This window comes from Lolium rigidum, chromosome 1 (assembly GCF_022539505.1).
Source record: "Lolium rigidum isolate FL_2022 chromosome 1, APGP_CSIRO_Lrig_0.1, whole genome shotgun sequence".
NCBI lineage: Eukaryota > Viridiplantae > Streptophyta > Magnoliopsida > Poales > Poaceae > Lolium > Lolium rigidum.
In genome coordinates, this window is record NC_061508.1 from 118,448,700 (window position 1) to 118,463,056 (window position 14,357).

Consider the following 14,357-nt stretch of genomic DNA (forward strand, 5'->3'; position numbering starts at 1 on the left):
CATGGACTGTAATCAAACCATCAATCAACGAATAATTCCCTTTCCTCGCAAAAGATAAATAAGGTTTTTGTGGTATCGTTGTTACAGAAAATTGATAAACTTATATATAAGGAAATAGTGCGTTGACACAAGTGACACTGTATCAAGAGAAAAGGAAATAGTATTTTGTGATAAAAGGAAAAATTTGGCTGAGGATCGAACTCGAGATCTCCCAATACGATGCAGCCGCACCTAGCCAATTGAACAGATGCAAGATGGAGCGGAACCCTAGAAAAGGTTCTACATAAACCAGGGCTTCAAGTTTCTCTCTACCTATTTAATTTTCCCCACAAGTGACAAGTGATCGGTTCCGCGCCGCCGCCTCCATTTTTGCCCTGCGAGGAGCGGCTCACCGGAGAACAGCCGGCGGCATCTCCTTCTCCACCGTCCCCACCCGTCGGCTGACCTCTCTTCCACCGTCGAGCAGCCCGACCCCTCCTCTACTCCCTCCCGCCCCTCTCTCCCCTACCAGCGCGGCGGCGGCTGGAATCGTCCCGGAGAGATGGCGCGGCAGGAGGAGAAGCTGCGCTGTACCAAGGAGTCCTTCATCGAGGAAATCGGCACCCGGAGGATGTAAGGATGCTTTCCGCTCCGTTCTCGCGCACCGGCTGCCTGCTTACTGACTCCCGTGTTATTTTTCTTCAGAAAGAGCATGCGGTTCAGCATGCTGTCCGGCAACGAGATACGCAAGTACGCGGAGACGCAGGTCTGGACCAACCGGATCTACGGGCCGGACATGAAACCTGTGCCCAACGGATTGCTCGACACGCGGATGGTAATCTCTCGCTTCCTATCCTCCCCCTCACCACCGGCTAATTCAATGGTTTATCTGTGTATCTGCCTGAACAATTGAGTTCTATCTATGTTGCTACCAACGAATGCCGAACGCTACTGTGTGTCTGTGTGTGCAATGCCTCGTCTTACGATTTACTGTGAACAATTCCAGGGAGCTACAAACAAGCAAGCGGTGTGCGGTACTTGCCATGGTTCATTCACCGAGTGTCCAGGCCATTTTGGTTACCTGAAGCTCGCGCTACCGGTTTTCAATATCGGATTCTTCAGCAATATTCTGGATGTAGTCAAGTGTATCTGCAAGGTATCACCTCAGAGAAGCTCACATATCTTGGTTCTATGATTCAAATATGTTGTGATCCTTATACTTGTTCCCCATACCTTTTCAGGGCTGTAGCAGGATTCTTCTTGTGGAGAAAGATCGCCAAGAGTTTCTGAAGAAGATGAGAAATACTAGAGCAGAACCAATAGTCAAATTCACTACCATGAAAAAAGTGAGGGACAAATGCAAGCTATCCCGTTGCCCCTGGTGTGGATACATAAATGGCAAGCTTCCTTCTCCTTTTTTTTTCTCCTATGTTCCTCACATATATAATTTTTCGTTTGAATTTCTAGTGATGGACTGCTGTTAGATCTTAGCCCATTTTTTGGGTTGGCTGTACAGGTGTGGCTAAGAAGGGAAGACAAGGCTTGGTAATTCTTCATGATTGTAGCAAAATTTTGGATGGAAGTACAGAAGAACTCCGTTCTGCATTATTACACAAGAAAGAAAAACTATCAATTGCTTCAGTCCACATATTAGACCCTGCAACTGTCCTGTCTCTTTTCAAAAGAGTAACTGATGAGGTGGATGCCACTTTTCTTTTAATCTGACAAGAGTATTTATTACTTTCAGTGAAGTACCATGGTACATAGGACATAGATTTATTTGCTATATTCTTACCATCATACTTAAATATTGTGCAGGATTGTGAATTGCTAAACCTTGGTGATAGGCCTGAGAAACTTCTCATTACAGAGATTTCAGTGCCACCTGTGCCTATCCGTCCTTCCGTTTTTGTTGGTGGTGCTAATAGACGGAGGTTTGTTCTTTGGTTCCTTATTAAAACCTCATATAATGGTGTTTCAGCATAGCCACACGCCGATGTAATGTCATCAATTGTCAATTGTCTTGCTTCCTGCAGCAATGAAGATAGTATTACTTGCATATTGAAGAATATTGTTAATACAAATGCCATCATTAAGGGGGTCATTCAAAGTGGCGAACCGCTCATGAAGTGCTTTGTAAGATCATTCACAGCTCTTCATTTGTTTTCCCCTTTCATCTGTCTGTACTATATATACCATCTTTGTATTTGTCCTCTGCGGAGTGCTACCTTCTGTTCTCTGAAAATTTTCATTGCATTTTAGAAACGAATCTGCCTCTATTGCTTCATGTAATGCCTGACTTGAAAGCTGATTATTGGATACAATGATGAGGTCTGCTCAAGGGACAGTTAATACTTTAAATATTGGTTGGCTGTATGGATGTGCTGTTCAGACATAATGATTAAGGTGTTAGTATAAATAGAAATTTATGCTAATAGAATTGAATATTCAGTAATAGCTTTAGTTATTAGTTATGGCTTCCCATCAATCTTCTTGTATGGACTGGTAGCTAATGCATTATCACAATCCAAACGGTTCTGTAAATTCTACACATTCTTGCTAGATTAGGAAACTAAGCAATTGTCCTAGAAGGCTAGAAGGGGTTTTATGCTATACTATTTGTATTGTGGTTGTTTCTTATCTCACATTACTTTAAGATATGATTAAAGGGTAATTTACATTGGGACACTCTAAAGCGTAATTTACATTGGGACACTCTAGTTCAAATTTATCCTTGTTTCTTTGAAGGATTGCTGGGAAACCCTTCAACTACAAGTTGTTGAATATATCAATAGTGATGCCCCCTGTCTTAAAGATGTAACACAACGTGGCCTTATTCAACGACTAAAAGGGAAGACAGGACGATTTCGTGGAAACCTGTCTGGAAAACGTACAGAGTACACTGGAAGGACTGTCATATCTCCTGACCCAAATTTGAGAATAACAGAGGTACTTGTCTTTATTTGATCCATCTTATTCATAGTCATTCTCCAATTGTTTTTTGTGTCATTAGTAATTCAAACTTACAGGTGGCTATTCCTGTTTTGATGGCACGAGTCTTGACTTATCCTGAAAGAGTTTCGTTCTACAACATAGAAAAGTTGCGTCAATGCATACGAAATGGACCAGACAAACATCCAGGGGCAAATTTTATATTACAACCAGATGGAACGAAGCTGTAAGTTGTATTTATCTCAAATTCAAATTCTCATTTTTATCTCAAATTTTTTTTGTCATCCTTGCGCAGGGGCCATGCTAATCTTCTCTGTATCGTTCCAATTTTATCGGATGTCCCCGAAGGGACTTTTATCTCAAATTCAAATTCTCATTTTTTAACAAGTTCAGATTTCATACCTTTTTCTTGGCTACATTTTAGGCACTTAAAGTACTGTGATAGAAGGATTGCTGCTCGGGATTTGAAGTATGGCTGTATAGTCGAAAGGCATTTGGAAGATGGAGACATTGTCCTCTTCAATAGACAACCCAGCTTGCATAGAATGTCAATTATGTCACACAGGGTATACATCACTCCATATTGCACTGCATTTATTTTACTAAATTTGTTGTCCCACCTTTAGTTTCATTTTGTATTTAAATACAGGCAAGGATAATGCCTTGGAGAACACTAAGATTTAATGAGTCTGTATGCAACCCTTATAATGCTGATTTTGATGGAGATGAGATGAATCTGCATGTCCCGCAGACAGAGGAAGCTCGTACTGAAGCGCTTATGCTTATGGGGGTAGCACTTTCTAACTCATCTTTGTTATAGTTTAACATTTTTGTTTTACTTCTGATACACTAACACTATTTTGGTATCTGACAATTGTTTTGCAGGTTCAGAATAATTTGTGTACCCCTAAGAATGGGGAAATACTGGTTGCTTCTACACAAGATTTTTTGACGTCTTCTTTTCTGATCACAAGAAAAGATACCTTCTATGACAGGTCTTCATTTACCCTTTTGTGTTCATATCTTGGTGATGCAATGGAAAATATTGATTTGCCAACACCAGCATTAATCAAGGTTTGTTTTTTCGATTTTTCATCATCGATATATGTTTTCCTTGATTTAGTGTTCCTTGCAAACATCAAATCATTTCTACACAAAGTTCTGCCAGTTCTTCTTATCTATGGTTAAAAAAGTGATGAATGGTGAACTAACTAATATATTTGTGAAATATTAATATGGAAAACGAAGCATCCTTACTCGTTTCTCTTCATATTATAAACTTAGTTGCTCTGTCAAGCGAGTTGACTAACTGGAAATTTCAGCATTTCTATGCATAACAAGAGACTTCAAGTTAAGAATGGTTTTTCTTGCTCATCTTTTAGCATCTCTATGCATAACAAGAGACTTCAAATTAAGTATGGTTCATGTTCATCTGTGAAATACATATCCTTACTTATTTTACATATGTGTATTTATGCACATTAGCCTTGTTATCATAGTCCTGATCCCTGTGTAAGTATAGATCTTCTCTTTTTGCAGCCTATTGAGCTTTGGACCGGTAAGCAACTATTTAGTGTGTTAGTACGTCCTAACGCATGCACGAAGGTGTTTCTGAACCTTACTGTGAGAGAGAAAGTCTGTACAAAGAAATGTGCTCTTACTGTTGAAGATAAGACATCTGAAGAAATGCATGAAGCAATGTGTCCGAATGATGGTTTTGTCTACTTTCGGAACAGCGAACTTTTATCCGGGCAAGTTGGGAAGAAAACATTAGGTGAGTAAACTAGTGATGGCTGTGCTAAAAATAACCCTTGTTATAAGCTTATTTTAATTTCTGGTTGCATGATTCATCTAAATAAACGATTTGTGTGGGATAAGGTAGTTATGAAACTTTGACCAACGTACCTTGTAGCATGTATTGTTTGTTGAGCATAACTCATGAACATAGTTACCATAGGGAACAACCATTTCTTGGGATTAGGAGTCTGTGTTCTGTTTGTACTGCATAATTATTTTTCATTGTGATGCTTCAGAATATTTTACTTGGCATGATGCTGGAAAGAGTAGTATTTCATCCTGCCTTATAAGATGACACATACATGTTCTACTCGAGCAGTTGTGGAAGCCAGCTATGCCTCCCTTTTGTAGAAATAGCCAAACTTCACTCTCCAGTGATAATCTTGCTTTAGCTTTTTTTCTTGTTAGTTTGTTTTTAGTTTTTACAGCTTCGTTGCTCTTTACTTCTTTTGAAGGGTTATAGATAGTTCTCATTTTTTGGTTTTTGATCTTTGTATTTTGGGGTCTGTTTGTATCGTTGCATCATTTTAGCGACCCCTTAGTATAAATCAGTATTAAAAAACAGAACTTGTACTGCAAAATGCTTGTTTAAGAAAAAAAATATTGTAGTGCAAAATTCAGGATGTAAGTGGAAAAGCTTAGGATGGGACCTTGGAATTTTATTTGGCGGTAATTGGACATTGGAATTATTCGATGTACGCCAGGTTATGTATGTTTTATATGATGGTGTCTAACTAATTATATTATTATTTGACATCCAAAGCCAATCTAGATTCTAGGACAATTTGTACTGCATTCTTAGGAAGTTGGGACTTTTATTTCAGGAGAGTGTCAGTTATACGTTGTCATAAATCTGACATGGTCTACTCTCATGAATCACTCCATAAACCACAAATAATAATGATTTTGATTTCATCATTCATGGTAGTAACCGTCATTGTTCATTTAACCCCGTTATTTGTTATTTTCACATTTATTTTCAAATTCGATTGATGTTTTGTCTCCAGGTAACGGGAATAATGAAGGCATGTTCTCTATTCTTATAAGAGATTATAATTCGCACGCTGCAGCTAGCTGTATGAATCGTCTGGCGAAGTTTAGGTGAGATCTGTGCAATTCACGCTATTCTTCATTATTATACTAATTTGGTAAAATATTGCTAATTTTCTATTATTGCTCAGTTGGAGAATGGGAATGTAAGGGCAGCTCTGTACTTCTTTCTAACTATTAGTGTATATCTCATTTTCATTTCTGAGATCATAGTTGGGGAACACCCAAGTTCATGTAGCATGACTTTCTTTTAAGTTCTGCAGGCTATCTTATGTTTAGTTGCTCATTTACATTGTGGTGCTAAATTGCTATGCGGAACTACTGTGTGAAATTTTTGTCCTGATCCAAGTTATGTACCTTTTCACCTACAGTGCAAGATTCATCGGGAACCATGGTTTCTCGATTGGTGTGGATGATGTCCAACCAGGAGAAAGTCTAAATGTGAAGAAGGGAAAAACAATTGGTGAAGGATATCAAGAATGTCATGAGCTCATTGCTCAATATTCGAAGGGTGCACTCAAACCACAACCAGGCTGCACCAGGGCTCAAACATTGGAGGCTCGGATATCTGGTGTACTAAATAAATTAAGAGATATAGCTGGAGACGTAAGTTTAACCAATTTTCTCGATTCATTACAATGCATTAACCAAGTAGCTTCTGATTATTTTTCTGTCTGGTCCTTTTGTATTGTACATATATATTGAACAAGTTGAAAATTACATCGTGTAGTCTTCCTGTTCAGTTTTATTGATATTATGTTACAATATCACAGATTTGCAGTTTTACCTAGCTGATTTGCCTTGTATGGAACTATGGGTGTTCTCATTTTGGTTAGCCTACTATTTTCAACACACAAGTTCTCATCAGTCATTACTAGCCTAATTTTTGAAGTGGTGATTGAGGGAAAAGATTGACCGATGAAATGATTCAGTCACGTGACTAACCAAGCGTGTCCATGTTTACTCCATTGTATTTGTTATTGAATTGACCTGAGTTGGGACTTGTTTTTCCAGCATTGTATGAGTACACTTCACTGGAGGAATAGCCCGCTGATCATGTCCCAGTGTGGATCTAAAGGTTCTCCAATCAATATCAGTCAGATGGTTGTATGTGTTGGCCAACAATCAGTCGGAGGACGGCGTGCCCCAAATGGCTTTATAGATCGAACTCTTCCCCACTTTCCTATAAATTCGAAGACTCCCGCGGTAAGAACAGGACTATGAAATATGATTTGCTCATTTGTGCAATCATTTCTTGTGTTGTATCTTGCCAATTCTCTTCAGAAAAAGAAAGTCTGCAAATGCTATCAACACACTGACCAAAATAACCACACATTGCAAATATGTATAATGTTTCTTAACTTTATAAACATCATTGTATTTATATCACTGTATCAGCTTTGTTTCAGTATGCAGTACGCCACGACACTTGAAGCTTTGCTGAATGGTCATGCAAATCTTTATTTGTCGAGGGCCTGCCAGTTCTGTTTCAGGATATCCTGTACTCCCTCCGTCCCGAAAAGGATCTCACAGATTTGTCTAAATTTAGATGTATAGTGTCTAGATACATCTGAATTTAGACAAATTTTCGACATCCTTCTTGAGATGGAGGTAGTAGTAAGATTGAAACTTTCAGTGCAGGGTTAGCTGAGTACCATCACGAAGATGTATAAATTTGAAAATTCTATCCACCATCAGTGACACATTGGATGATATTTTCCAACTAGGTGGACTGCATATAACCATTTGTTTTTATTTTAGTATTTGCATATTGTACTACACCAAAGGACATTTATTGTCTTATTCTAAATGTGTTTTTAGTTTATTTCTCTATTCTACATGGGCAACTGCATTTCAGTTGTATTCAGTGTATGAGATCATCATATTTTGAAAATACATATGTAAGTTCTCTTCAGTTAAGTTATTTTCTTTCTCTTCCTTTTGCAGGCGAAAGGTTTCGTTGCTAATTCGTTCTATACCGGTTTGACTGCTACTGAGTTTTTCTTCCATACAATGGGTGGAAGAGAAGGTCTTGTTGACACAGCAGTATGTCTAAACTTGGATCATCTTTCTGTTGCATGCATGCATTTGCTGAATTTTGTAGTCTATTTCAGCATAAAAGATTGACTCTTTTGTTAGAAATAGCAAGGTTCAAAAAAGTGGGAAGTGTAATCGTTGCGGTGGCCTTCTGCTTAGAGCTTTATCGATTTATGCATGTTTAAGTGGTGCTTGAGCATTGCTGACTTAGTCAACGGCAGGACCAAAAATCAGCACAAATTAGGGGTTTTAGGCCAAAGAACTAGCAGTTTCAGAGTTCAGAGTGTCAGGAGCACAATTCAGTAAACAGAGTAACTGAAATTCAGAAGACATGGGTAAGGCCAGCAAGGTCAGGTGTGCAGCAGGGGCGAGGTCGAGGGTACATCAGGAGGCGGTGAAGACGGGATTGCAGTGGGGTGGGTGAAGACAGGCGGAGTAGCGGTTCGGCTATGTGCCCTCCTACTCTCCCACCAGCACCGCCAGCAGCTTGAGCAGTGGACGGTAGGAGAGGAGATGTGCGATTGCTACTGAAATCCATCCCTAGCTCACCGCTTTATCCAGCACGTGCGCTCAACTTCCCCCCACCCCCTGCGCCAAGTTTCCACGGGATGGGACGCGCTTTGCCAGCTCCTTTTCTCTGCTTTAGCATGCTTAATCACGCCTACAAAATTAAGCATACCGCCTAATCGCGCCCAGCGCATAAGTAGGTGCTTAGGGCCTAATCAAAGCGGATGGCCTACACTGCTACACATCGCGCTTAAACGTACACTCTTTACTGCTTTTTTGAACCTTGAGAAATAGAATTTGACTCTGCAGTGCATGGTACTCAGTTAAATAAACTGTGTTTTCCTGACCATTGCTATTACTGGTCTATAATTTTGTTCTCTAACTGGGGCAGCCTAACATCTTAGAATGTGCAACTTAAACAATATCAGAACATAACCCTTTAACTTACTAGTTGGTTCAGTATAGGGAAAGGGTAATCAGTCCCACCAAAAGGCAAAATTTTAGTAAGAACGTCAAACTCCTAGCACCTACAGCACTTTAACAGTATACATCAAAACTTTGTTTTTTTTGGAATCTGTAGTAACCTACCAACTACGACAGACTTGAACAATTACTTGGCAGCTATTATAGTCTAAGAATGTGAAATTATTAGATATGGACTATGTCATCTCTTACTTTTTGCTGGACTGAGGTGAAACCCATTGGGTGCTGTCAGTTGACTCATTATGCCCTCTGGATACTTCAAATACATTCAGTTTTTTAAAATTTATGTATATTTACCAGCTTATTTTTTCAATTGGGGATCTGATATCTTTTTTCTTCCTTTGTTGCGAACTTCTCATCATAGGTCAAAACAGCAGAAACTGGATACATGTCCCGTAGACTAATGAAGGGTTTGGAAGATCTCTCAGTTTTCTATGACCAGACAGTCCGTAATGCTAGTGGTGGTATAGTTCAGTTCATCTATGGAGATGATGGCTTGGATCCTGTAAAGATGGAAGGAAAAGGTGGCAATCCCTTGAATTTGGACCAGTTGTTTATGAAAGTCATGGTTAGTTTAACATACAGGAATACTTTCTTAAATTTATGAAGGAAAAGTGTGCGTTGTGCTCTGACCAGTGACCAATGACGGCTTAACGTTGTAGGCCACATGTCCTCAAAGGGGGCATGATACATTATCTCCGGAGGTAATCTCGCAAATGTTAAACGATAAGCTCTCCGAGCAAGACACCTCATCTGGTGGTTGTAGCGATAAGTTCAAGGAGTTATTAACAAAGTTTCTTGGCGATCGTATCAAAATGCTGAGAAGCACACGGAGAGCACTTCACCTAGATGAAAATCATGTGGGAAGGAAGGACTCCAGCATTGAAGAGTGCATTGCCGCTAATATTTCTGGCATATCTGCAAAGCAACTACAGGTTTGTATCATATTTTGCATTTAGTTCACCATTGCTTCTCCAAAGTACTGTATTCTTTGGTGCATCAATTATATCTTATATCTAGTTAGACATTGTCGATGGAAGGTCTGATAAGGCTGGCTTTGCTGTTGCTGGGGTTAGGATGTCTCCGGGTAATGTAGGGGTGCTGTGCATTGTCCTGGGTTTGGCCTGAATCTTAGGATTGTACCTGAACATTTTTCATCAATGCATGATGCATCGAGGCACAATGTTTTTGCCGTTTCCTCGAAGAATGAAAAAAATCCAGTCAGATTTTAGTTTTCTCACCTAATTGCATCGAATTATCAATTTTCCAAGTAAAATGTACCATCGAGTAGATCAGTGTGGTATTGTTATATATGGTTCTGAAGTGACTGAATTTCTGACAGCAACAGGTGTTCAGAGTTAAGCATATGTTGCATGCTGTATTAATCTATTCGTCAAGACGAAGTTCTTGAGTTTTTAGTTTCTTATTATATGAACTAGGTGGCTTATGCTTGTTCCTTGCCACATAGAATGTGCCTTATTTTCATGTCATTGTCAATATCAAACCAGTACAACCTATTGTAAGTAGGAAAATGTATGAACCTCTTCAAGCACTTTAACTGTGATATGCTCACAAAACACTTCCTAATGCAAGATGTCCCTAGTTTTGTTGAGAGAGAAGAGTGAGTGTTTGGTAATACACATTATGACAGGTAAGGCTGTAGTTATACTTTTGCTCCAAGGATTGTTGTTGACAGTTTGTGCATTTTGTTCATGTGTTGTTCTGCTATATCATCTATTCTTCTTTTCCTGGCTCAGGTTTTTCTGGATACTTGTTTATCCCGTTACCACACAAAAATAATCGAAGCAGGAGCATCAGTTGGAGCAATCGGGGCTCAGAGTATTGGAGAGCCTGGGACCCAGATGACTCTAAAAACCTTTCATTTTGCAGGAGTAGCAAGCATGAGTATCCTTTCTTTACTATGTATTTAAGGAAAATGAAGTGGGATATTTAGTTTCTTTTCTGAAACGTATTATTTAGGGGGTTTCTTTGTCATTTATAATTTAACAAATATATCTGGAATCTGTCAACAGTCTGTACGAGGAAGCTTTATACCATCAATATCAATATGGCACTGTGTCATGCTCTAGAAATATAAACACTTGATGTTGACTTCAATAGATTAATTTCCTTTAATGCTTGTTTCCTTAACGAGCAACAACAAAGATGTCACTCTTGGAGTTCCTCGCATCAAGGAAATCATCAATGCTGCTAAAAAGATAAGCACACCTATTATCACTGCAGAACTTTTGTCTGGGCAGGATGAGTCGTTTGGTGTAAAAGTGAAGCGTTCTATCGAGAAAGTAGTGTTGGGCGAGGTAACTTTTTTGCAGATGATTTTTTTGTTCAAATTTTACATGCACTTAAAAGTAAGTTTGGCTCTTGCATTTTGGTTTTGGTTTTGTTAAACATGTTTTATTAATGTAGTGCATTTATAGAGGCAAACATTAAATTGTTTGACATTCTATGCAGATTCTGCAAAAGATTCAGTTAAATAATTCAGGAAATTCTTAGGTTACTAGTGGGTTTTGTTATCGCGAAAAATCTCCTACTTTTGTTTGCCTGTGTTTATGATACTACATAGCAAATGTTTTTTTTCATTTTGTACAGGTTTTCTTATCTATATAGCATATAATGTTAACAATGTGTTAGTTTAATAGCGAAATATTGCATTATTGTTTCTGAAATAAGGCTAGAGTCACATATGTTAGCTTCAAGTGGAGATTATTCAGTGGTCTGTCCTGGTTTTAGTTTATGTAGCCATGCATCTCTTTTTCTTTCTTGAGTGTTAAAATGAAGAAAAAGCTATGTGCGCCGGTGCATATGTAGGAAGTTGTCAACTTGACGAGAAACCTTGTAATGGTGAACAGGTCGCAGCAGTCATAAAGATTGTCTTAAAATCAAGCCAGCCAAATCTGGTTATTAAACTTGATATGCAACTCATAGAAGGTCAGGGGTACACAGGAATCTCCGCTGACTCCGTGCAGCTATCAATATTAAATCATAAAAAAATCAAGTTAAAATCTGAGGTATGAATAAAGCTCCGAGTTTTCTGCAACATGCCTAATATTTTTCTGCAGTTGTATTTATTGTATATGGTATTTACAGCATGTTCGTGTAATTGATGGAGCCAAGTTGAGAATATATCCAGCTGGAACAGATAAGTCCAAACTTCAGTTTGAGCTGCACAATCTCAAATCCATGCTTCCAAAAGTGATTGTGAAGGTAAACACAATGTGCAATGTTATTTTTCCGTTATTATGAGAACATTGCTAACCGTACTAACTAATCAATTCAGGGTATTCCAAGTGTGGAAAGAGCTGTCGTCAACCCTGTTAGAAGACGGGACAAAAGTCTCGATAGATACAACTTGTTAGTTGAAGGGTAAGAGTTAATACTATTTATTCATATTTAGCGTGACTTTGCCTTTGCTGGAAGGTGTCAATCACAAGAGTCCTCTCACAGATACACTTTATGGACTGTTTGTTGTTTTGTTTGAAAGAAAGAGATGCGTGAGTTTCCTATTTTCTATGTTTGTCAACCTTCAATATGTGTGTTGAACTATTTTATTGAATTGCACAAGAGTCCTCTCACAAATACACTTTATGGACTGTTTGTTGTTTTGTTTGAAAGAAAGAGATGCGTGAGTTTCCTATTTTCTATGTTTGTCTACCTTCAATATGTGTGTTGAACTATTTTATTGAATTGCCTCTGGAATTTTTTTATAAGCCTTTTGCTTTGAGTTCCACAATTTATCTGAGATGATATATGGTAATCAAATATATATATTTTATTACAGAACAAACTTCTTGGCAGTATTGGGTGCTCCAGGGGTTGATGCTATGAAAACAAAAAGTAATCACATCATGGAAGTGAACCAAACACTAGGGATTGAAGCTGCAAGGAGATCTATCATCGATGAAATTCAGTATACATTTGGGAGTAACAACATGATCATTGATCTGAGACATATGATGCTCCTGGCAGATCTGATGACATACAAGGTACAGTACTCATCGTGTGACTTCCATTTTACGATGATAGCAGCACTCTCCGTCTGCAGTCTGCCAGAGATATCCTTGAGAGCTAACGTACATGCTGCCTGTGTTGATGCTCTGAGCAGGGTGAAGTTTTGGGCATCACTAGATACGGCATTGCGAAAATGAAGAGCAGTGTGCTGATGCTGGCCTCTTTCGAGAAAACCTCGGAACATCTCTTTAACGCCTCATACGCTGGCCGCGAGGACGAGATAGAGGGAGTTAGTGAATGCATTATCATGGGCATACCCATGACTCTTGGCACGGGTATTCTCAGAGTCAGGCAAAGGTATGTGCCGTTTGAACTTAGATTTTACTATTCCAAGACAACTCTTTCTCTGGACCTGCTTTCACTGAACATTGGCTCGCCGACAGTAATATATAGTTGTTATGAATCATTAAGCATCCACTGCAGACAAACACGTGATTTGTTGCTTTCTTTTCTTACAGGCTCGAGAATGTGCCTGAATTCAACTACCAGCCTGATCCAATTATAGCGTGATACGTGCATTCCTTGCCACCAGACGAATTCATCTGAAGCTGGAATATGTGCATAACATAGGTCTGTAGTTTTGAGGCAGAGTCATGCCGTGAGAAAGGCAACAATACCATTTTTTGGAACTAATTTGAGGGCGTAACGCTATGACTGAGTCGGGACACATTATATCTTTAGGACAGCTTGGCCTAGCTTCTCGGTGAGTTGCTTGGAGAAAAGACGATTATCTTAATGAGCATGTGCTCCAGCGAGCATTTATACAAATATGGAAGTTGTCATATTGATAATGCTACCGATCGCCCATAAGGTACATGTTATTGCTAAATCAGCGACAACTAATATGCAAGCGGAGGGAGTAATATATTTTGTGCTTACGTGTGTTTGTTGCTGTTGCTCGTTCCGCACATGCAACAGTAGCAACGTTGACTTGCTAATCGTTGTTGATAATATGGACTAAGGTAGGCAGACAGCCAGGTCCATATGCATGTTCTCAATCCCAAGCTCAATCATGTACGGATTCCTCAAACCAGCACGATTCCATGACCCAGATAACCCCAAATCGTGCATGTGAGTGGGCAGCTCGAATGGTGATGCGCGCCATATATCATCACCAGTTACATAATTTAGGATTCTTCCAAACACAAGTATCAACAACTCCATTTGAAAATCGAGGTAGATACATGATCTGCTGAAGCTACAACGTGCATGGACCATCACGGCCATGCTGATCGGTCTTGTAGGAGAACAATTCAGAAGCAAGTAACTGCAGATCTATCTACCGATGTGCTGATTGCTCTTGCTCCAAGGCTCCACATGAGAGGCCCATGGACATGTACCTCATTGGTCGTCGCGCACGCTAAATAAACTGCTAATATATAGCGCGCGGGGACGGAATCGGCCCTCCAGCAGGCGCGCTATCCGCGGCGGCGCTGTAAATTTTTTGGGGCGCGTGGTTTTTTGCACTATCTCGAGCGCCAAATGTGACACGTCGGCTACAGCGCGTGGCATCGTTGCGGACA

At 39.4% G+C, this 14,357-nt stretch overlaps 1 protein-coding gene and 1 non-coding gene across 2 annotated transcripts; one reads left to right on the forward strand and one right to left on the reverse strand.

The window, feature by feature from the left end:
* Nucleotides 1–502: 502 nt before the first annotated feature.
* LOC124663052 (DNA-directed RNA polymerase III subunit 1-like) lies at nucleotides 503–13,726 on the forward strand. The gene is made up of 27 exons (XM_047200835.1): nucleotides 503–612; nucleotides 685–814; nucleotides 986–1,135; nucleotides 1,221–1,377; nucleotides 1,496–1,677; nucleotides 1,798–1,913; nucleotides 2,016–2,115; nucleotides 2,728–2,928; nucleotides 3,009–3,157; nucleotides 3,356–3,497; nucleotides 3,581–3,721; nucleotides 3,817–4,005; nucleotides 4,471–4,705; nucleotides 5,736–5,829; nucleotides 6,150–6,384; nucleotides 6,793–6,984; nucleotides 7,726–7,824; nucleotides 9,170–9,373; nucleotides 9,468–9,740; nucleotides 10,563–10,710; nucleotides 10,972–11,123; nucleotides 11,676–11,834; nucleotides 11,914–12,030; nucleotides 12,104–12,189; nucleotides 12,605–12,809; nucleotides 12,929–13,131; nucleotides 13,293–13,726. Exons 1-27 carry the CDS (start codon nucleotides 542–544, stop codon nucleotides 13,342–13,344), a joined length of 4,182 nt encoding a protein of 1,393 aa, XP_047056791.1. The 5' UTR covers nucleotides 503–541; the 3' UTR covers nucleotides 13,345–13,726.
* LOC124685474 lies at nucleotides 3,181–3,283 on the reverse strand. Its single transcript, XR_006997467.1, has one exon. It is a non-coding gene; the product is annotated as a U6 spliceosomal RNA (small nuclear RNA).
* Nucleotides 13,727–14,357: the final 631 nt, after the last annotated feature.